Source organism: Trachypithecus francoisi, unplaced genomic scaffold, assembly GCF_009764315.1.
Source record: "Trachypithecus francoisi isolate TF-2019V2 unplaced genomic scaffold, Tfra_2.0 Lachesis_group13, whole genome shotgun sequence".
Classification (NCBI taxonomy): Eukaryota; Metazoa; Chordata; class Mammalia; order Primates; family Cercopithecidae; genus Trachypithecus; species Trachypithecus francoisi.
Genome location: NW_022681458.1, coordinates 38,332,990 through 38,354,056, shown reverse-complemented (window position 1 = coordinate 38,354,056; position 21,067 = coordinate 38,332,990). Strand labels below are relative to the sequence as shown.

Sequence of the window (21,067 nt, the reverse complement as noted above, 5' to 3'; positions counted from 1 at the left end):
GAACTGAAATTTAGGCCTAACTCTATAGCCTGTGCCCATTACCATGATTTATGATACTTAGCCTTGCTCTTACTGATTATTGTGTAATCTGATCTGAATAACAAAATAAATATAGTAAGCCCCCTCTTAAAGTCATCAATAGGTTCTTGAAAACTGCTACTTTAAGCGAAAGGAAATACAGCACGTCCTTGAGTAATATCGTTCTGTTCAATGCCTTTTTTTCTCTTGTTTTTTAGCTTTTTTTGTAAAAGAGACAGGGATCTTGCTATGTTGCCCAGGCTGGTCTTAAAGTCCTGGCCTCAAATGATCTACCCAAGAAGATGGGATTGCAGGAGCAAGCTACTGCACCTGATTCAGTGTTGTTTTCTTACAGCATTGGAGAAAGTAATTTGGTTATGTCCTTTCACTTAAGGTCTCAATTTCCAGGAACCTAACAATGATGTTAACTGAGAACTTACTGTAATTCCTAGAATTATTTCCTAATTAATACATGACTTTTCTATTTAGCAGTTTTCTTAGATGTTTTATATTTATTTCCATTTGGGCATCATTAGCTTAAGGCAAAAATTTGGTAAAGCCATTCACTATTTACTAAACCTGAATCTTAAGAAGGGAAGTATAATACAGTTCTGTGATTTGGTCTACCAAATGTAATAAGCATATGTATGTTAGATTTTATCATTTCTTTTATGTATTGATTTTTTATACAATTAAATAACAGTGCTGCCTTCTATTTCTATCTTCTTTTGTCTCCGTGTAAAATTCAAGCCCATCATATTTCATATAATGTTAATTGATGCTTTTGGAAGCAATGTAACATGATGTTTACGCACATAACCTGGGTATAGGCCCAAGCTCTTATTTACTAGGTAGGTGTATGATTTTGGGCAAATTATTTCACTTCTACAGTACTCAGTTCTATCATCTGTAAAGTGGGAATGATAATTGTATCTATGTCGTTGATCATTAAGGGTTAAAGGAGATATTTGATGTGAAGTGTTCCATACAGTGCCTGACATAGTAATCATTAAAAACATTATACTTAAACTGAAAATAGTGATTTCTTTAAATTCATAAAAATATCAAAGCTCAGCCAGGCGTAGTGGCTCATGCCTGTAATCCCAGCACTTTGGGAGGCCAAGGCAGGTGGACTGTGAGGTCAGGAGATTGAGACCAGCCTGGCCAACATAGTGAAACCCAGTCTCTACTAAAAATACAAAAAATTAGTCATGCGTGGTGGCACACTCCTGTAGTCCCAGCTACTCGGGAGGCTGAGGCAGGAGAATTGCTTGAACCCAGGAGGCAGAGGTTGTAGTTGAGCTGAGATCACGCCACTGCACTGTAGCCTGGGCAACAGAGCGAGACTCCATCTCAAAAAAAATAATAATAATAACAAAACTCACTCTAATATATTTAGATGTTTACCAATGAAAATATTACGTTTCTATAGTCTATAATAATTCTGTGTTGTATGGGAAAGTTTTAAGTAGGAAAATATAAATTACTTACAGAGCTATAAACCATACTTCATAGAGGTTTATATTGAAAGAGAACTTTTATCTCTTTGGATCTAAAGGCATATTGCTAAATGGTTTATGTCTTTATTCCATTTTGTATTCTTTACAGAAAATTTGTGGAAAGGGAACTGTTCAAACCCGATGAGGTACCTGAAAGACATAATTTATGTTTTTTTCCAACTGTAAATGATATAAAAAATCACATCCATGAGGTACAGAAATCCTTGAGAAATGGAGATATGGTATATAACTCAGAGATTATTCCGGCAACGGTATGATTACAACCATAATTCCTTATTACAGAGTTTCTCAGCTTCTGTTAATATTTAGTCTAATAAGAATGGCTACTCTTAGGCCATCTGAATAACTGCAGTATAAGAAACTGTAATAGCCTAGGTGTGGTAGCTTATGCCTGTAATCCCAATACTTCGGGAGGCCGAGACAGGTGGATCGCCTGAGGTCAGGAGTTTGAGATCAGCCTGGCCAACACGGTGAAACCCCATCTCTACTAAAAATACAAAGATTAGCTGGGCATGGTAGTGGGCGCCTGTAATCCTAGCTACTTGGCAGGTTGAGGCAGGAAAATCACTTGAACTCAGGAGGTGGAGGTTGCAGTGAGCCAAGATTGTACCACTGTACTCCAGCCTGGGAGACTCAACGAGACTCCATCTCAAAAAATATATATATGTATAGCATCTTTTTCTTAAAATGTAAATACTCTGAATGTTTAGAAAATGACTAAAAGTTTTTTATTACTTTCACAAGAAGAAAAATCAGTGAATTCCAACTCTATAATAAAAACACTGGCCAGGCACAGTGGCTCGTGCCTGTAATCCCAGCACTGTGGGAGGCCGAGGTGGGCAGATCACAAAGTCAGAAGATCAAGACCATCCTGGCTAACACATCTTTACTAAAAATACAAAAAATTAGCCGGGCATGGTGGTGGGCACCTGTAGTCCCAGCTACTTGGGAGGCTGAGGCAGGAGAGTGGCGTGAACCCGGGAGTCAGAGCTTGCAGTGAGCCGAGATCACACCACTTTACTCCAACCTGGGCAACAGAGCGAGACTTCATCTTAAAAAAGAAAAAAAAATTAGCTCGGTGTGGTGGCACGTGCCTGTAATCCCAGCTACTTGGGAGGGTGAGGTAGGAGAATCGCTTGAACCTGGGAGGCAGAGGTTGCAGTAAGCTGAGATAGCACCACTGCACTCCAGCCTGGGAGACTGAGTGAGACTTCATCTCAAAAACAACAACAACAGAAAACCACTAATCTTTATTTTAAAATCAACATGTATTTTCTCTGTAAAAATTATTCTTACTAATTTAACAGACATTTATTGAGTACTATTGTATATATTTCCTCTCCCTTTTTTTAATAAATGGGCAAATTTAAATACAGTTGTTTGGGCCGGGTGCGTTGGCTCGTGCCTATAATCCTAGCACTTTAGGAGGCTGAGGCAGGTGGATCACCTGAGATCAGGAGTTCGAGACCAGCCTGGCCAACACAGTGAAACTCCATTTCTACTAAAAATACAAAAATTAGCTGGACGTGGTGGCAGGTGCCTATAGTCCCAGCTACTCGGGAGGGTGAGGCAGAAGAATCACTTGAATCCGGGAGGCAGAGGTTGCAGTGAGCTGAAATCATGCCATCACACTCCAGCCTGGGTGACAACAGCAAAACTCCATCTTAATTAATAACTAAATATCCATCCATCCATCCTTCCATCCATACAGTTGTTCATACCTGATTACCCAAAGTGATAATGTTGGTTCCATGTGTCATCTATGGATATCAGTCGAACTCATACTTATTTATTTATTTATTATTATTTTTTTTTTGAGACAGAGTCTCTCTCTCTTGCTCAGGCTGGATTGCAGTGGCATGATCCTGGCTCAGTGCAACCTCCATCTCCCAGTTTCAAGCAATTCTCCGGCCTCAGCCTCCCAAGTAGCTGGGATTACAGGTTTTAGCCACCATGCCCGGCTAATTTTTTGTTTTTATTAGAGACGGGTTGCACCATATTGGCCAGGCTGGTCTTGAACTCCTGACCTCGCATGATCTGCCCTCCTTGGCCTCTCAGAGTGTTGGGATTACAGGCATGAGCCACCGCGCCCGACCTTAACTCATAGTTTGATATGGTAGTTTCTCCCTGAATATTAGTCATTTCTGTGAAAATTTTGCCTACTCTGAAGATATTAATTACCCAGAAACAACTAATTACAATACAGCCAGTGATTATGCCATTAAATCTGAGGTGCAATATCTTTTGCTTTCCTAACTTCTGTTATCCAAATGCAGTATCTGAAAAAATATGGATATTTTAAAAGCCAAAACTGTTTCTTGCAATCTATAACTCTTTGTCTTTTCTCTTTTTTTTTTTAAGATAGAGTTTCACTGTCGCCCAGCCAGAGTGCACTCGCACAATCACGGCTCACTGCAGCCACGACCTCCCAAGACTCAAGCAGTCCTCCCACCTTAGCCTCCTGGCAGCTGGAGCTACAGGCACCAGCCATTACACCTAGCTAATTTTTTAATTTTTTGTAGAGACTGAGTCTCACTTTGTTGCCCAGGCTGATCTCAAACTCCTGGCCTCAAGCACTTCTCCAGCCTTGGCTTCCCAAGCCTTATGGACGTGACCCACTGTACCCAGCCCAATAGCTCTTAATTATTCACTATCTAAATGTTAGAAGTAGTCCTTGTCATCTACACTTGTTGTCTAAATTCCTGCTTTCTAAACTCAGGAATTTAATATATTTGTATAGTAAAGTATACTTGTGCTTGGAAAATGTGAACAAGTGAAGAGAGTAGTTGCAGAATAAATCACATGCTGTGAATAAAATACGACAGTTGTAATGACGTCTTAAGATATTTTTCAGTATAAGAGCTTTATTTTTACTGAAATAAATGTTTCCATTTCAGCTTCAATGGACTACAGACAGTGGGAATATTCTCAAAGAGACCGTGACAGTTACATTTGCAGAAGGTAAGTTTTCTTGAATACATTTAAAATATAAATTCAAACAGTGTTTAACTGGAAGGAACTTAAGATATTATGTCATCTAATCAAATTTTATAGATAAGGAAACCAGGATCCAAAGACGTGGGAGCAGCTTTGTTATGGTTTATCAACATAATTCCTGCTATTTTAATTTCCTCTTATACTTTGCTTTTAATGCTTTTTTATGACTGAAATTTTGAAGCTGATAACTAGCACAGTTAACTGTAGCTAATTCACTATAAGTCTGGCTAATTCCAGTAGTCATAACCCTAAGATGCCCTGATCTGGAAACTATGGTCCATTTTTTATGGTTGTTTTTTTCTCCTGTGTTCTTACTGCTGTGCCCTTTCAATATTCCAAACTTATTTCCACCCTTTGGCATTTGTTCTTTCTTCTGGAAATGTCTTTTTTCTTCTGCATGGCAAACTCCTCTTAGTACTCAAATTGTAAACTCTTTTGTTTTAAGTACATTCGTAACTTCACCCCCTATATAAAGTTAAACCTCTGAATTTCTTTTTTTGTTTTTGAGACAGAGTGTCACTCTGTCACCCAGGCTGAAGTGCAGTGGTGCAATCTCGGCTCACTGAAACCTCCGCCTCCCGGGTTCAAGTGATTCTCCAGCCTCAGCCTCCCAAGTAGCTGGGATCACAGGCGCACGCCACCATACCTGGCTAATTTTGTGTTTTTAGTCAAAATGGGGTTTCGGCATGCTGGCCAATGTGATCTCAAACTCCTGACCTCAGGTGATCCACCCACCTTGGCCTCCCAGAGTGCTGGGATTACAGGCATGAGCCACTGCGCCCGACCAAACCTCTGAATTTCTATAATGAGCAACTGACTGATAGTATTTACTGAGCTCAGCAACACTGGCAAAAGAATAGAGCATTGGTAGGACAGGAGAGAGAATAAAGGACTTACTAGGTTTGTAAAGCTGAGTATCTGAGCCATTTCAGTGGAGTGGATTGGGAGGAAGCCATATTGGGGTGATTGAAGGGTGAATGGGAGATGAGGAAGGAGTAGGGACTCCTTAAAAAGTGTGCCACTTTTTCAGGAATTTTGCAATGGCAAATGGGGTTGAGGGAAGGTATTTTAAGATAGTAGAGAACTGAAAAGATAGATGAAGATGGTGATGGGAAGTTGAAACTTCTGTTGGCTTCCCTTTTCTCTGTAAGAGTGCTAAGGATAAGGAAAGGTTTGAAGAAGGGTGGCATGGAAATGCAAATTAGAAACTATCCTGGATAGAGAGTAAAACATTGCCAGATACAGGTGAAGGTCCAATCAAAGTTAATAATGAATTGGTATTAGTAGAATTAGTGAGTTTCTTTTTCAGTGGCACTCAGCTTCCCGTGTATTGGGAAGGAAAGCCATTTTTATGCAGAGTTAGGGTTTTACTTGAGGGATATGACCAAAGGACAGAGAGGCAAGAGAGTTTAGGTACTTGTGAAAGAGTAACTGAAATTATAGACCTAGGACTGTAAGCTGGATGGGGAAAGAATTTTATTAAGAAAGAGGTTGATGGATCTGAAGAAAACTGAGGGATTAGTTGACTGGAGGTTCACATGAGGTTGAAGAACAATTGTGGTGAAGTGCCTGAGCAAAATCTCTGGAAGAATAAGAGATTGTAGCTGGGCACAGTGGCTCCCACCTGTAATCTCAGAACTTTGGAAGGCCAAGGTAGGCGGATCATTTGAGGTCAGGAGTTTGAGACCAGCCTGGCCAACATAGTGAAACCTCGTCTCTACTAAAAATATAAAAATTAGCTGGGCGTGGTGGCACATGCCTGTAATCCCAGCTACTCAGGAGGCTGAGGCAGGAGAATCGCTTGAACCCGGGAGATGGAAGTTGCAGTGAGCCGAGATTACGCCACTGCACTCCAGCCTGGATAGCAGAGCAAGACTCCATCTCGAAAACAGAATAAAAATTAAAAAATAAGAGGTTGTGATCAGAGAATGAGCTGTTTGAACTTCAGATTTTAGAGGTAGGATCATCCAGAGTATGACGATAGTGGTGGGTGACTACAGTAGTGAAGTAAAAGGACATTAATAATGAAGAAGCCAAGAAATGCTTGAGTGCTATTTAGTCTTCTCAGTGGTCCATTGAGAAAGGACTCTTATGCTGATTTTACAGATGAGGAAGCTGAAGTTTAGAAACTGAGTTATAGGATGGATGCAGTGACTCACGCCTGTAATCCCAGCACTTTGGGAGGCCAAGGTAGATGGATCACCTGAGGTCAGGAGTTCAAGACTAGCCTGGTCAGCATGGTGAAACCCTGTCTCTACTAAAAATACAAAAATTAGCTGGGCATGGTGTCACACGCCTGTAGTCCCAGCTACTCAGGAGACTGAGGCAAGAGAATCGCTTGAACCCGGGAGGCAGAGGTTGCAATGAGCTGAGATTGCGCCGCCGCACTCCAGCCTGGGCAACAGAGCGAGTCTGTCTCAAAAAAAAAAAAAAAGAAAAGAAAAGAAACTGAGTTATATAGCATATTGAAGGTCACACAGAAAGCTAGTACTTAAATCCATTCTTCTCTGATACTATGGCCATTTTAAAATTAGTATGGAAGCAATAAATATTCATTGATAATTAGGTTTTCTTTTTCTGTTTTGAGACAGGATTTCACTCTGTCACCCATTCTTGAGTGCAGTGGGACGATCTTTGGCTCATCGTACCCTCTGCCTCCTGTGCTCCAGCGATCCTCCCACCTTAGCCCGCCGAGTCACTGGGACTACAGGCACATGCCACCACACCCGGCTAATTTGTGTATTTTTACTGGAGACAAGGTTTCACCATGCTGCCCAGGCTGGTCTCAAACTCCTGGTCTCAAGTTATCCATCTGCCCCGGCCTCCCAAAGAGCTGAGATTACAAGCGTGAGCCACTTAGCCTGGTTGACATATAAGAATTACATGAGAATGATTCAAATTCCCTACAATTAGTTTAACTTTGAGATATTAAGAAAAGAGTTTTAATTTTTATTCATTATACCAAAATGAGTTATTGAAATAAATTTAATGCTGTTATCATTAAAGAACAATTTTTCCAGGTATTATCCTAGTTACTAGGGCTACAAAAGGTGAATTAAGTTTGATGTTAATTGAGAAGCTCCTTAAATTTCACACATCTAGAGAAGCTTAGTATAGTCCAGCATTATAGTACGGAGAACAGACTAGATTCACGTTACAGATATAGTATATTTCAAGGTAAAAAAAAAATATATATATATATATATAGTTGTGCCTCTGTATCTATGGGTTCTGTATCCATGGCTTCAACAAACTACTGATAAAAAATATATTTTTAATTGGATGTATACCAAACATGTACATATATTTTTTCCTTCTTATAGTCTAGAGATGATTTAAAGTATATTGGAGGACTTCTACCTTGTATTGTGTATTCTAGGTAATCCAGAGAGGATTTGAAGTTTGTGGGAAGATATGCTTAGATTATATGCAAATACTATGCCATTTTATATCAGGAACTGAGCATCTGCAAATTTTTATTTCTGACGGAGATCCTGGAACCAGTCTCCCATGGATATGGAGGGAGAATCCCATTCTAGATCTACCAAATTAAAATTAATGGAGGTTAAACCTAGGAATCTATATTTTCTTAAACATCCCTTAGAGATTCTCATTATCTGCCAGGTTCTGCAAATAGTGGGCTGCATCAGCAGTCCCCAGCCTTTTTGGCATCAAGGACCGGTTTTGTGGAACACAATTTTTCCACAGACCCACGGTGGAGAGTTGGGGGGATGGTTTTGGGATGAAACTGTTCCACCTCTGATCATCAGGCATTAGATTCTCATAAGGAGCATGCAACTTAGATCCTAGAATCTAATGCCTCTTCTGATCTAACATGAGGTAGAGCTCACGCAGTAAGGCTTGCTTGCCCCATGCTCACCTCCTGCTGTGCAGCCCAGTTCCTAACAAGGCACAGACTGGTAGGGTCAGGGACCCTTGGGCTAGATGACTTACTGAAGTCCTTTGCAAAACTTTGAAATTAGTTCGTATTTTAGTTCTGATAGAATGGGTTGTAATAAAGTATTTTTATGACTTCAGAGAAGCCATAAAAATTATTTTGTTGTCCGGGCGCGGTGGCTCAAGCCTGTAATCCTAGCACTTTGGGAGGCCGAGACGGGTGGATCACGAGGTCAGGAGATCGAGACCATCCTGGCTAATACGGTGAAACCCCGTCTCTACTAAAAAAAAAAAAAAAAAAGAAAAAAAAAACTAGCCGGGCGACGAGGCGGGCGCCTGTAGTTGCAGCTACTTGGGAGGCTGAGGTGGGAGAATGGCGTGAACCTGGGAGGCGGAGCTTGCAGTGAGCTGAGATCCGGCCACTGCACTCCAGCCTGGGCAGCAGAGCGAGACTCTGTCTCAAAAAAAAAAAAAAAAAAAAAAAATTTGTTTTAATAGTTTCTTTAATATAATTTAGGAAATTCACCAGGAGAATCAATTACCACCAAAGTGGAAACAAATCAGACAGGGGATTCTTTGTCTCCTGAGCCAACCCACTTGCTCTCCTCACTCTCCTCATTTCAGCCCAAAATATTTACACAACTGCAGGTAGGTATCCAGTAAAATATCCAAATTTGAAGTTCTCTTTATTCCTCAATTCACCTCTTCTTCTAGGGATTTTAGAGAATTGTTACAGAATTATAATAATGATCAAATATGTTTTCATTGTTAATTTCCTGATCTTTTTGTTTCTTGATTTAAGATAACTCAAACAGTATGTTTTTTAAAAGTTTAAGGTTGACTATGAATGCAATAAATTTAGTTGTACTACTTTTCCCTTGATTCTTATTTCTTTCTTCATTTAATATTTATTTGTAACCATACTCTTTTTATTTGTTCGGATTTTTTGTCAAAAGAATAGTATGTCCTATGAAAATATCATACATAGTAAATTCAAACATTTTGATGTAACTCTTTTTGGTTTAAAAGGGTTTGCAGTTACAACCAAGGTTCACCTCTCCTGATGAATCACCAGCTCTGATATCAGTAAATAACCAGCCATCCTCTAGTCCTTCAGGACTTCTGGATCCAATAGGAAGTGCTGTAATGAATAATAATTCTCTACTGCTTGGTCAAAGTCATAGCCTTCAAAGAGATACATGCCTAACCCAAAACAATAGTACTGCTTCCACCATGGGTAACCTTCCAGAACCAGATCAAAATCTAGTTGGAATGGACCAGCTGGTAGAAGTTGGAGGTGTTGAGGATACAGGGAATCTGGAAGGAACTGTTCATCGAATTCTGTTGGGAGATGTGCATACTATTCCAATACAGATTATAGACAACCACTCAGCTCTTAGTAAGTTGAAATCAATTTGTGATGTTATTGTTGTAACCTTTGTGGATTATCAACACTATTTTATACTATAAATAAAACTATTATTTCTTCCCAGTGCGTCTCTGATACTATATAAGTGAAGCAAAATTATGAGAGAGAAGGAGGAGATTTCATTAGCCTGAGTTTTAGAACTTTTAACCTTAAATTTTTTTCTTCTCCTTATTTCTAATTATTTAGTGCCATAGAAATTACTGTTCCCTAATTACCTGTTTTCCATGGAAAATCTGTGGTAATGTGAAACCAGGAAGGTCATTTTAGAGTACATGAAAAAAATAGGAAAAAATTAAGGAAAAATGTTTTCATGCAAAGTTATTATGGAAGAATTGATATATACACACATACACAAAGAAAAGTGAAATGAAGTACGCATATATAAAGGTTAAAAGGAAGATTTTCATTTTTGGTTTTTTGTTGTTTTGAGACAGAGTCTCATTGTGTCACCCAGGCTGGAGTGCAATGATGCAATCACAGGTCACTGCAGCCTTGACCTCCTTGGTTCAAGCAATCTTTCCACCTCAGCTTCCCAAGTAGCTGGGACCATAGGCACACGCCACCATAATGGGCAAATTATTTAATTTTTTTTTTTAAAGAGATGGGGGCTCACTATGTTGCCCAGGCTGGTCTCGAACTCCTGGGCTCAAACAGTCCTCCCACCTCAGCCTCCCAAAGTGCTGGGATTACAGGAGTGAGCTACTGCACCTGGCTGAAAGGAAGATTTGGAATTACAAAATAAATGTTGAGTTGAAAGGGAACTAGTAAGACTTGGGCATTTAGGTTTAACCTAAGACCTTGTTACCTTCACTTTATTACTAATCTCTGTCAACATAGAAGTAAACTCTGTTAACTCCTACTTTATCTGTTACTTCTTTGCACACAAATTGTTCTGGATTGGGCACTTTTGTGGGAAAAGATTTGCAGTTTGCTTTGAAAAACAAAAGTTTTCACAGAAGTTATTTTTAGAATATAAAATATTTTCCCCTCTCTTCCAGTGTCATGAAATATATTAACTTTTAGGATTTTTCTGTTTGTTTTTAAAGTTGAAGAAAATCCAGAAAGTACCATTTCTGTGAGCCAAGTTAAACAAGAACCCAAAGAACCAGCATTGTCTATGGAAGCAAAAAAAATTGTGGACTATAAGAAATTATCTGCTATATAAATTATTGAAGCTTTTCAGAATTTACAACTCTGGTGACTTCTGATGTCTTAGAAAAGAAGGTGAATATAGTCAAAGCGTTGCATTGAGATAATTGGACTGAAGACCAGTTTGATGAGAAGCTTTTATTTAAAACTGATGTATTTATTGCCAGTTCCATATTTTTACCTTCCTTAAGAGATGTTTTACTCTTCTTATTTTGTATAATTTTTGTGCTCTTTGATTATCTAATAAGGCCAGTATTTCAAAAGCTCTTTTGAACTTATCCACAGTAATACAGTCTGAACACAAATAATTTGGTTAACTTATCCTTGGAAATATTCAATTTTGGTTCTTACAAAACAGAAAAGAACAGCAACAGCAACATTGTGTGAATGTATGTTTGTGTGTGTGTATGTATATCATGAATTTTTTTAAGTTCTGAAGGAACTTGTTCTCTCTTTAAAGTTGTGAAGAAATTTTTAATTGCCGGACAGGTAAGAAAATGTTTATAATCTATCTCATTAAGAAAGATGAAGTATTAGATTTTACATCATAACACAAAGTCCAGCAGCTATCTGTGGAGACTGTGCAGTTGTATTTTAGCCTCTTCCCCTCTAATTTTTGTACTTTTAACTACAAACCAACAGTATATTAATGGTTATCTAATAGAAATTTAAAGTGTCTTGGTAAGTACTGAGAATTTTTACTTGAATTAATCAGATAAGCAACAGAAATCAGCATATGTAGCATGGCTTTGTGCTAAATTGGAAGTAAAACACTATAGGTAGAAAGATGTAGAAACTGAGAGAATTGGGCGCGGTGGCTCAAGCCTGTAATCCCAGCACTTTGGGAGGCCGAGACGGGCGGATCACGAGGTCAGGAGATCGAGACCATCCTGGCTAACACGGTGAAACCCCGTCTCTACTAAAAATACAAAAAACTAGCCGGGCGAGGTGGCGGGCGCCTGTAGTCCCAGCTACTCGGAGGCTGAGGCAGGAGAATGGCATAAACCCGGGAGGCGGAGCTTGCAGTGAGCTGAGAACCGGCCACTGCACTCCAGCCCGGGCGACAGAGCGAGACTCCGTCTCAAAAAAAAAAAAAAAAAAAAAAGAAACTGAGAGAATTGAAAAAGAATAATAGAATTCCTTGGTGTTTACAGATAATTTGGGAAACTTTTTGATGACAGCAGAGGATTTTTTTTTTCCCCTTATTTTGTAATGAAGATCCAGCGCTGGTTAAAAAATAATTTGATTTGTAGTTACATTTTTCTATGCCAGAGCTCTTACTGAATTGATGGGGTATTAGGATTTCTAGTATTTTAAGGTAAGTATTTATAGTTTAAAATTTAGTTTATATTTAAAACTTTAAAACATCTGATCTGGGATATTTTCTTTGTTAAGTAAGTATATTAACTTCAAATACCACATAAGTACTAAGCAGTATATTCATTATAAGCATCTGTTGTCTAAAGATTGATACTAGGCTGGACATGGTGGCTCATGCACTTTGGGAGACCTAGGTGGGTGGACTACCTGAGGTCAGGAGTTCAAGACCAGCCTGGCCAACACGGTGAAACCCCATTTCTACTAAAAATACAAAAATTAACTGGGTGTGGTGGTGGGCGCCTGTAATCCCAGCTACTTGGGAGGCTAAGGCAGGAGAATCGCTTGAACACTGGAGGCGGAGGTTGCAATGAGCCAAAATCGCGCCATTGCACTCCAGCCTGGGCAACAAGAGAGAAACTCCATCTCAAAAAAAAAAAAAAAAAAAGATTGGTAAACTAGAAATATCAACTATAATTTCAGGAAATTAACCTAAAGGCTTTTGTTTCTCCAGAGACCATTTGTGGATATATTTTATATTTTAAAAATAAAGATTTTAGGCTGGGCGCGGTGGCTCAAGCCTGTAATCCTAGCACTTTGGGAGGCCGAGACGGGCGGATCAGAGGTCAGGAGATGGAGACCATCCTGGCTAACACAGTGAAACCCCGTCTCTACTAAAAAATACCAAAAACTAGCCGGGTGAGGTGGCGGGCGCCTGTAGTCCCAGCTACTCGGGAGGCTGAGGCAGGAGAATGGCGTGAATCCGGGAGGCGGAGCTTGTAGTGAGCTGAGATCCGGCCACTGCACTCCAGCCTGGGCAACAGAGCGAGACTCCGTCTCAAAAAAATAAAATAAAATAAAAAAATAAAGATTTTAAGTGGATATCAATGTTTAATATTCAAAGCATGCACAATATAATATCAAATTTAACCTTAATACTTTACATGAATATGAGTCACTTTTGGCTTTTCTAAGTCCAGCCTCCCATTCTTAATTGATTTTGTTTCAGGTACATGACATGTATCTAAATATAAAGTACTGTTATAGTAGAGGTAGGTGGAATTCTAATATTCGTTGCTCTTTAGATTTATATTTTATTTAATATAAAGTTTATTATTTATACCCTTTTTAATGCAAAGCTAATATTTAGTTATATGTATGATTTTTAATAAAAATTACTTTTCTTTTTCCTATGAATTGAAAATATTTGATGTTGGCATTTTATACAGGCAGGTTGCCAAATTAAACACAGCTCTTAATTACCTCAAATCCAGATTTCTCTTAGTCTATGTGTACATAAAAGGAATAAGTCCAAATTAATTTATAGTTTAGTGTTGCACTGTAGGTAATATTCTTTTCATTTGTTATTTCTAGTTTTTATGGAATCATTTTCTTTCAAGATTCTAAATAATAAATCTTTACCTCTCAGTAGTGGTAATAGTAGTAATGGTTTATTATTAGCTATTTCACCAATTGAACTCAGTCTTTTGGAGACATTCCTTTCTTTTTTGATGTTGAGCTGCTAAGAAGTGCTTGTTAATATACAAATTCTAGTCAGTTACCTGTGAGGATGAGACGTGTCAGAGGACTCAAACTTTGGTATAGTTAGAAAAATAATATTTTTCTTACTTCATTCTATGTGAATGTCTCTTCTGATACTGTTTTTTAATCAGAGAGAAAGTTACAGAGCAACTTTCCCACAAATAAACCAAAAAACAAAACCCCACAAAAACCAAGAGCATGAAGAAAAGTTTAAATCCCTAATTATATACTCTTTTGGTTTTTAGGTAGAAACTGGAGCTATCAATATTTTCATGTAAGTATTTCAATGAGTAGCTCTTTAAAAATGGTTTTTAAATGAGATTTAAAAAATCCATTGTCATCTAAATGCATGTTTAGTCACAGTGTATCAGTATTGTATTTAAAGGTGCTCAGCATCACTTTTTGAAAACTGTGTTTACATATTTAAAATGTTTAATTATTTTGAAATGTATAGAGTATTAAATACAAGCTCCTAAAATTTTCAGTATCTATATTGGCTTTCTCTAACAGCTCTACAGCAAAGTTTGACATGTTTTTTGTGTGTGTCATGTATTGTAAGGTGTAATATCTGTAGGCGTGAGTTGGACATTCAAAATTAGCAGTAAAAAATTCACAATTACAGCTCAGCTTATTTATTCATTATAGTTTTCACATTCCCAACTTCCAAGTGAACTTTATGTATACTACAGTGAATTATAGATAAACACAGTCATGGTGGATCTTTCCCTCAATAGTGATTTTCTGTACAAACAATTAGTATACTTAAAAGGAAAAGCTTTTATGTCTTATGCAAGGTAAATGTTTCCTAAATGTCACAAAAGTGATAGAAAACGTAGCTTTTGGGATCTGGTCCTGCATTAGAGTTTCTAATTCTGAGGCCCACCAGCTTGTGTTTCATGTTCTTTATATCCTGTCAGAACACATACTTAATCATGTGGGTATTAGAAAGATGTTGTTTAACTTGTACCAGGTTTAAAAAAAAGAAATTTAAAAAATGTGTGTGCATATGTATATATATATAGCAACTTGATGTATAGTGTATAATGTCCTTGTTATCATGTATTTTTTTCATTAAAAATCCTTTTTTTTCTTATACTTGTTAGTTTTCTTTTTATATTTTTCTTAGAGATAGTGGCAATTTTGTTCATCTTGAAGATGCTGAATAAACACTTGAATACCTGAGAATTTTGGCCAGAGATTTATGTCGTTTGGAAGCTGAAAGTTTTAAGCATAACTACCAGTAACTCCTGTTAGCATTACATTTTGGAGAGATATATATGCATTTAATACCCTGCAACTCAGCCAAGCATCAACATTTTAGAACAATGTGTGTAATAAGTAATTATTTCCGCCCCCCCCCCCCCCCGCCATGTTTTGGCACCATGACATTTTCAAGTACAGCTTTATATTTTAGGAGTAATGACAAAGTATGTGATCAAAAGAGAAGGGATTATTAATTTTTCCCTCTTTGCTTTTTTTTTAAACTTTTTTCCACTCTGTACCTATTTTTGAGCACCTTGGAAATCTTAATCTCTCCTGAAAGGATACTGCATTGGCTCTTCTCCATCAGCTGCCTTAGACATCAAACATTTTTGAATCGTGTACCAGGAGGGATTTTATTTTTAAATATCTTTATTGAGATATAATTGAAATACAATAAACTGTACATATTAAAATACCCAATCTGATAAGTTTTGTCATATGTATACAGCCATGAAGTCATCACCATAAGCAAGGTAATGAACATATTCATCACTCTCAAAGTTTCATAGTACCTCTTTGTGATCCATTCTTACTTAATCCTCCTTGCCCCTGACCCCACCATCACCAGACCACTGATCTGCTTTCTTTAAGATCAATTTGCTACAAATGAAATCATAGTATGAACCTTTTTTGATCTGGCTTTTGTCACTCAGCATAGTAATTTTGTGATTTGTCTATATTGTAGCATTTATGAATAAATCATTTATTGCTGCTGAATAGTATTGCATTTTATGAATATATCATAATTTGTTTATTCTTTTGATGATAGACATTAATAGTTCTAGGCTATTATGAATAAAGTTTCCATGAACATCTGTGTACAAGTCTTTGTATAGACTTATGCTTTCATTTCTCTTGGGTAAATATCTATGAGTAGAATGCCTGGGTCATATGTTAGGTATATATTTAGCTTTTTAACAAACTGTCAAATGATTTTCCAAAGTGATTGTAACAATTTATATTCCCACCGACAGTGTATGAAAGTTCCAGGTTCTCTATATCCTAGCCAATACTTGTTATGAACAGTTTTTAGGTTTTAGAGATTTTAGCCGGGCGCGGTGGCTCAAGCCTGTAATCCCAGCACTTTGGGAGGCCGAGACGGGCGGATCACGAGGTCAGGAGATCGAGACCATCCTGGCTAATACGGTGAAACCCTGTCTCTACTTAAAAATACAAAAAACTAGCCGGGCGACGAGGCGGGCGCCTGTAGTCCCAGCTACTCGGGAGGCTGAGGCAGGAGAATGGCATAAACCCGGGAGGCGGAGCTTGCAGTGAGCTGAGATCCGGCCACTGCACTCCAGCCTGGGTGGCAGAGCAAGACTCCGTCTCAAAAAAAAAAAAAAAAAAAAAAAAAAAAGATTTTAATAGGTGGGTAGTAGTATCTTACTGTGGTTTTAATTTCCATTTCTCTAATAACTGACCACTACTGAGCATCTTTTAGTGTTGTATTTGCCATCTCTATCTCTGTATCTTCTTTATTGATGTGTCTGAATCTTTTGCCCACTTTTTTTTTTTTTTTTTTTTTTAAAAAGACCGGGTCTTGCTCTGTCACCCAGGCTGGAGTGCAGTGGTGTGATCTCAGGTCACTGTAACCTCCGCCTCCCAGGCTCAAGCAATCCTCCTACCTCAGCCTCCCTAGTAGATGGGATTACAGTCATGCGCACCATGCATGCCTGGCTAATTTTTTGTAGAGATGGGATTTCACCATGTTACCCAAGCTAGTCTCAAACTCCTGGGCTCAAGCAATCCACCCACCTTGGCCTCCCACAGTGCTGGGATTACAGGCACGAGCCATCATGCCCAGCCTCACCCACTTTTATTTTTGTTTTCTTATTTGTTTTTTATTCTTTTTTTTAAAACCACAACCAGCATCATAGCTCACCCACTTTTAAATTGTTTTCTTTTTTTTTTTTTTTTGGAGATGGAGTTTTGCTCTTGTCACCCAGGCTAATGTGCAATGGCATGATCTCAGCTCACTGCAACCTCCGCCTCCCAGGTTCAAACAATTCTCCTGCCTTGGCCTCCCAAGTAGCTGGAATTACAGGCACCCACCACCACACCTGGCTAATTTTTGTATTATTAGTAGTGACGAGGTTTCATCATGTTGGCCAGGCTGGTCTTGAACTCCTGATCTCAGGTTATCCACTCACCTTGGCCTCCCAAAGTGCTGGGATTACAGGCATGTGCCACCACACCCAGCTAATTTTTGTATTTTTTAGTAGAGATGGTGTTTCGCCATGTTGGCCAGGCTGGTCTCTGCACTCCTGACCTCAGGTAATCTGCTGGCCTCCCAAAGTGCTGGTGCTGAGATTACAGGCATGAGCCAACGTGCCCAGCTCCACCTGTGCTTTCAACTGACTACAAATCTGAGAGGTTCTCACATCCCCTTTTAGGTTTGATAATTTGCTAGAACAACTCACAGAACTCAGCAAAGTGCTATACTTACAACCACAGTTTTATTAGAAAGGATACAAACCAGAAATGACCAAATGAACAGATACATAAGATGAAGTCTGTGAGGGTCCTGAATGCAGAACCTCTGTGCCCTCTCCTTGTAGAATCAGGACATGTTATTCACTTTTCATATCAATGTATTCACCAACTAGGAAGATCTGCTGAGTTTCATGTCCAGAGTTTTCATGGGGGTTTTATTACATAGGCATGATTGGTTGAATCATTGGCCCATGACTGAACTCATTCTTCAGTCCTCCTGTCTTTCCTGGAGGACAGAAGGCTGGGTTGATATCATTGGCTCAAAGCCCCAACCCAACTCTCTAATTAGATGTTTGGTTTTTCTAGCATGGCCAGCTCCCATGCTATCTAGGGACACACTATGTGTCATCTCATTGCATATACTTAGATGTGATTAAAGGCGCTCATGAATAACAAAGATAGTCATAGTAATTGGGAAATTCCAAGATTCACTGTCAGGAACCATAGACAAAGGAAAGTCAAATTCTTTATTATATAGCAGTGTAATGCGTAGTTTTGTTGTTTTAATTGTGGACACCTACTTTAGTCTCAGATTTGTTACCATGTCATTATGCTAGGTCCATCTCATTTTTCTTCAAGGCTATTGTGTGAAGTGCAACGTGTTTTATATATTAAGTGTATTAACCCTCTGTTACTTTTCCTGGTTTGTAGTTTGCCTTTTAATTTTGATGACTTCTGTGCTTAAACAATTCTCCTCCTTCAACTAGAAAGCCATAAACATTTATCTAAAATTTCCTATAGCTTTCCTATGTGTTTTTAGTACAGTGAAATTATTTTGTTGCGGAGGATAAGTTTAAATTGATATTTTTTCAATTAACCAATCCTCCCAACATGATGGGTTTTTCTTCCCCTCTCTTCCAATAGAAACCTAACTCCCAACACAATGGAATGAATTTTTCACTTTTTTTTTTTTTTTTTTTTTTTTTTTTAGACAGAATCTCGCTCTGCCGCCCAGGCTGGAGTACAGTGGCGTGATCTCGGCTTACTGCAAGCTCCGCCTCCCGGGTTCACGCCATTCTCCTGCCTCAGGCTCCTGGGTTCAAGCAGTTCTCCTGTCAGCCTCCTGAGTAGCTGGGATTACTGGCGCATGCCATGAAGCCCGGTCAGTTTTTGTATTTTTGGCAGAGACAGGATGTCACCATATTGGTCAGGCTGGTCTCGAACTCCTGACCTCAGGTGATCCACCCACCTTGGCCTCCCAAAGTGCTGGGATTACAGGCGCGAGCCACCACGCCCGGCCAGTTCTTTATCTTAATGCATGATATGTGTCTCTGAATAGTTATTTATTATACAGGGATATCTGAATTTTAGCTGCTCTGGAAGATGGCTGTCTTTTTGATGTGGATCTTTGGACTTCCTAAAGTGGATTTTCATGTGAACCACAAAACCTACAAGTTGGATCATCATAAACATATGCTCCTAAGTTTGGTGAACATTTTTGGTCATTTTTGTATGATTCAGTTAGAGACTTGATTTAACTTAAATTGATCAACTCAAGGGAAACTTACCTTGTGTTTGGCGATCCAGATTTAAACTTAATGTACTGTCTTGTCTAATGTCATAACTAGATTTTCTTCTATGTTCCACTTAATTTTCAATTTTCATATTAGAACAAATTATTTGATAATCTTAGGTACATTTAAAGTCATTGGGTAACTACATGTGATTCAATAGTGACACTAAGGAAATATCTTTTTAAGACTTTGGAGTCAGACAATTCTGCCCTTTCCAGATGACCTGGGGAAAATTATTGACCACTTTGGACCTCTGTATCTAAAAAGAAGTGGGACACGAAATCCCCCATTCCTTACAACCTGCCTACTCGTTTCAAAGGTGAATTTAAAAAGTGAAAAATTTGGCCAGGTGCGGTGGCTCACGCCTGTAATCCCAGCACTTTGGGAGGCCGAGGTGGGCAGATCATGAGGTCAGGAGACCATCCTGGCTAATATGGTGAAAGCCAGTCTCTACTAAAAATACAAAAAAAATTAGCCAGGCGTGGTGGCGGGCGCCTGTCGTCTCAGCTACTCAGGAGGCTGAGACGGAGAATTGCTCGAACCCAGGAGGCAGAGGTTGCAGTGAGCCAAGATCGCACCACTGCACTCCAGCCTGGGCAACAGAGTGAGAGTCTGTCTTAAAAAAAAAAAAGACTGAAAACAGTGGGTTCAAATAGGAACACCAAATTGAAGGTCACGGGGAAGATGTTGATTTGAGATCATGTGGCTTCACACAGGCAAATCCATGCATTGTGCTTTAGGGTGAGCAGCATGGATTCATTTGTTTGAATGATGTCAATGATGGTTAATGAATTTTAGGAGGAACTCTGAGGAAGCCAACTGGTTGCTAATACAAATTTCAGTGGAATAGTATCTTTTCCCTTTTTTCTCTTCTTGACTCTCAATGCCAGGGCACTTTGAGAAACTTTTATACTCAAAACATTGGAACATTAAACTGAAAAGATGGAGCAAAATAATTCAAATTACAGCAGTTGAATCAAGTAGTTAAAATTCAGAGATATCAAGCCAATGAATAAGACAGCATTTGTGAAATACTACATTAGCAATATTGAGATGAGTTGAAGAACTTTTAAAAAGGTGAACTAAGGATGTAAGATTTTTGAGAAGTTGAATCAAATCCAGAGTTGCATGCAAGGAAAACCTTGTGTGTTTTTACTGCTGTACTAATAGTTAAAACTGTAACTATTCTTGTATTCTCCAGGGCAGATATGAAATGACCTTCAGTCCTAGGAAACTATCAAAGCAATTTATCAGTTGGTATGCCATGACAGCATTGAAACATGGTTTGTAGAAAAACCTGTTATATATACTATATATCATTTGAGTTTTGTATTTTTCTCATAAGATAGGATTTGTTACTTTATTTTTATTTCAAAATGTATACACGTTGCTCAATTTTTCTTCACAAAATTTCTGTGGATAGAGCCAAGTGTAAATATTATTTTCTTATTTAATAGCTGAAGACACTGAATTATAGGGAATAAGTGACATGTTTATTAGTATTACATGTATAAATAACTTGGAGTTGAAATTATATAGACATAAGAACTTGCAGATGGTGTCAGACTGCTACTACTAATACTTAGGTGAGTAATTTTTATATTTGAGATTAAGCCACAAACATTATATCTTAGATTCTTAAATTTCCTTACTTGGCCTAGATTTGAAATAATTCTGCTCATAATAAAGGATTGAAGACATTTATTTTAAAGAGAAAATGAGCAGACATGCACAGAATCACTTGTTATAAAAAGGGAATTATATTAACTTCTGAAATATTGCATGGACTTTGTATATAGACATAAAATTACACAGCGAATGACAATATGTTTAGGGATTTATTTTTTCAGTAACATATGTAAAACCTACAATACAGCCAGGCGCGGTGGCTCACGCCTGTAATCCCAGCACTTTGGGAGGCGGAGGCG

The 21,067-nt window shown here is 38.5% G+C and overlaps 1 protein-coding gene across 8 annotated transcripts in view; it reads left to right on the top strand.

Moving 5' to 3' along the window:
- Nucleotides 1–15,048, top strand: part of CARF (calcium responsive transcription factor) — a 92,208-nt gene extending 77,160 nt beyond the window's left edge. For 5 of the 8 annotated variants that reach the window (XM_033230660.1, XM_033230663.1, XM_033230661.1 and 2 more), the window contains 5 exons: nt 1,627–1,789; nt 4,436–4,499; nt 8,950–9,080; nt 9,462–9,831; nt 10,908–11,818. In XM_033230660.1, the coding sequence (XP_033086551.1) occupies nt 1,627–1,789; nt 4,436–4,499; nt 8,950–9,080; nt 9,462–9,831; nt 10,908–11,026 (847 nt within the window). In that variant the 3' untranslated portion in view covers nt 11,027–11,818. Of the gene's footprint in view, nt 1–1,626; nt 1,790–4,435; nt 4,500–8,949; nt 9,081–9,461; nt 9,832–10,907; nt 11,819–13,336 lie in introns of those variants that run through there. The other 3 variants (XR_004441617.1, XM_033230665.1, XM_033230666.1) reach the window with 3 other exon arrangements.
- The last annotated feature ends 6,019 nt before the right edge of the window (nt 15,049–21,067 follow it).